The sequence below is a fragment of the Rhagoletis zephyria genome, unplaced genomic scaffold, assembly GCF_001687245.7.
Source record: "Rhagoletis zephyria isolate East Lansing unplaced genomic scaffold, Rhagoletis_zephyria_1.1 Rzeph_scaffold_65729, whole genome shotgun sequence".
Lineage (NCBI taxonomy): Eukaryota > Metazoa > Arthropoda > Insecta > Diptera > Tephritidae > Rhagoletis > Rhagoletis zephyria.
The window spans coordinates 1-1,446 of NW_016222780.1; the positions used below are offsets into that span (position 1 = coordinate 1).

The window sequence follows — 1,446 nt, forward strand, 5'->3', positions numbered from 1 at the left end:
ACCTGTCTGTGTGAATGATTTGGAGCACACTGTGCACTTGTACGGTCGAACGCCAGTGTGCACCCTTTGGTGTCGTTCGAGATCAGATGGACGGTCAAAGCTTTTGTCGCACTCTTGACACTTGTGCTTTTTAGTTTTTCCTTGAAAACAATTTGGCTCCCGCTCAACGGATACATTGCTCGAGCTTCCATTGACCACTTCTTCAGTTTGCTGAGGCTTTGCAGAATGAAAAGTGTTACACAAAAGAATAAGAATAAATCCACTCACTGCCCACCCACCACTGACTGCTTCATAATCTTCATCATCAATTTCAGTGGCATCAGAGTCATTCTCCGATTCTTCATTCTTACTCAATGCCTCATTCCCTTCATTGACATTTTTAGCAGTAGCAGCAAAATATTTTTCCATAATAAAATGAAACTCATCATCGTACATATCAATTGACGTTTCATCCGGTTCTTCAGTTTTGATTTCCGATTCTGTTGATTTTAAAGTTTATGAATAAAGTTAATAGTATCAAATGCTCTCCACTTACCATTTCCTGCTGATTGATCGCCATTTTTCAAAGCATCGTAATCATTCTCCGAATCATTTTTTCTTTTACCACAATTCCTTCATTCTCTTCTTCATCATTATTTCCACAATCAAACTCGTCGTACGCGTCATAGTCAGATTCAAACAACTGCTCGGTGCCAGACATTTTCCTGTGTAGGCGGCTAAACACGCAAAAAGATGAATGAAAAGAACTAAAGTTAACAGTTCAGCAGCTGAAGACAAAGTGGACAACATAAGATGAATACCAATAACAAGTAAGCAGTTTTTGTTGTCTCATCTGAACAAGCTTACTGTAAGCCATACCGCGGCGGCGGAGAAACGTCCGAGATCTCAGATCTCGGACGTTTTTCGGCCCTCCATCTAGCGGCCAAAATGTAATTTATTGGGAATTTGATTAAATATTGCTTTAAAACAAGTGTTTCCAGCTAGGCAGGCTAGAGAACAAAATATACTGAATACGACACTGTCGTGTAAAGTGAAAAGTGGCGAAATTTTTAGTCAACTTAGTTCAGCAGAATTAGGCGAATAACACAATCATAACCGAGTTCTCGATCGGCGGCCGAGCCAACGGGAACACCCCAGAAATAACTCTAACCTATTATTAACAAGAGAACTCCCCAACAATAACCCTAACTTAATATAACAGCAAGCCGAGTAAAAAGTTGTTTTTACATGGAAACTATTAGAGACATGTAAAAATAAAAAGTTTGACAAAGTCTTGCCTTAAACAAAACAATTAAACGAAAATCTTTGGTTTCCAGAAAACGTCACAAGTTTCATGGAAAATAAACTTGATCATTTCAAAGTTTTTTGAATCCAAGTTCATGTGAGTGGTGAACGGATCGCTTGCAGTGACTGCTTCGGTCCACTCAGTCGTTCCCAGCTTGCCTG

General features: G+C 39.5%; 1 protein-coding gene across 1 annotated transcript; it reads right to left on the minus strand.

The window, feature by feature from the left end:
* Positions 1-30: 30 nt before the first annotated feature.
* LOC108356814 (zinc finger protein 235-like) lies at positions 31-479 on the minus strand (the record flags this gene model as incomplete). The annotated part of the gene is made up of 2 exons (XM_017607916.1): positions 31-216; positions 268-479. Coding segments are annotated over 2 exons (398 nt in total), but the record flags the coding sequence as incomplete, so codon positions are not given.
* Between the last annotated feature and the right edge of the window lie 967 nt (positions 480-1,446).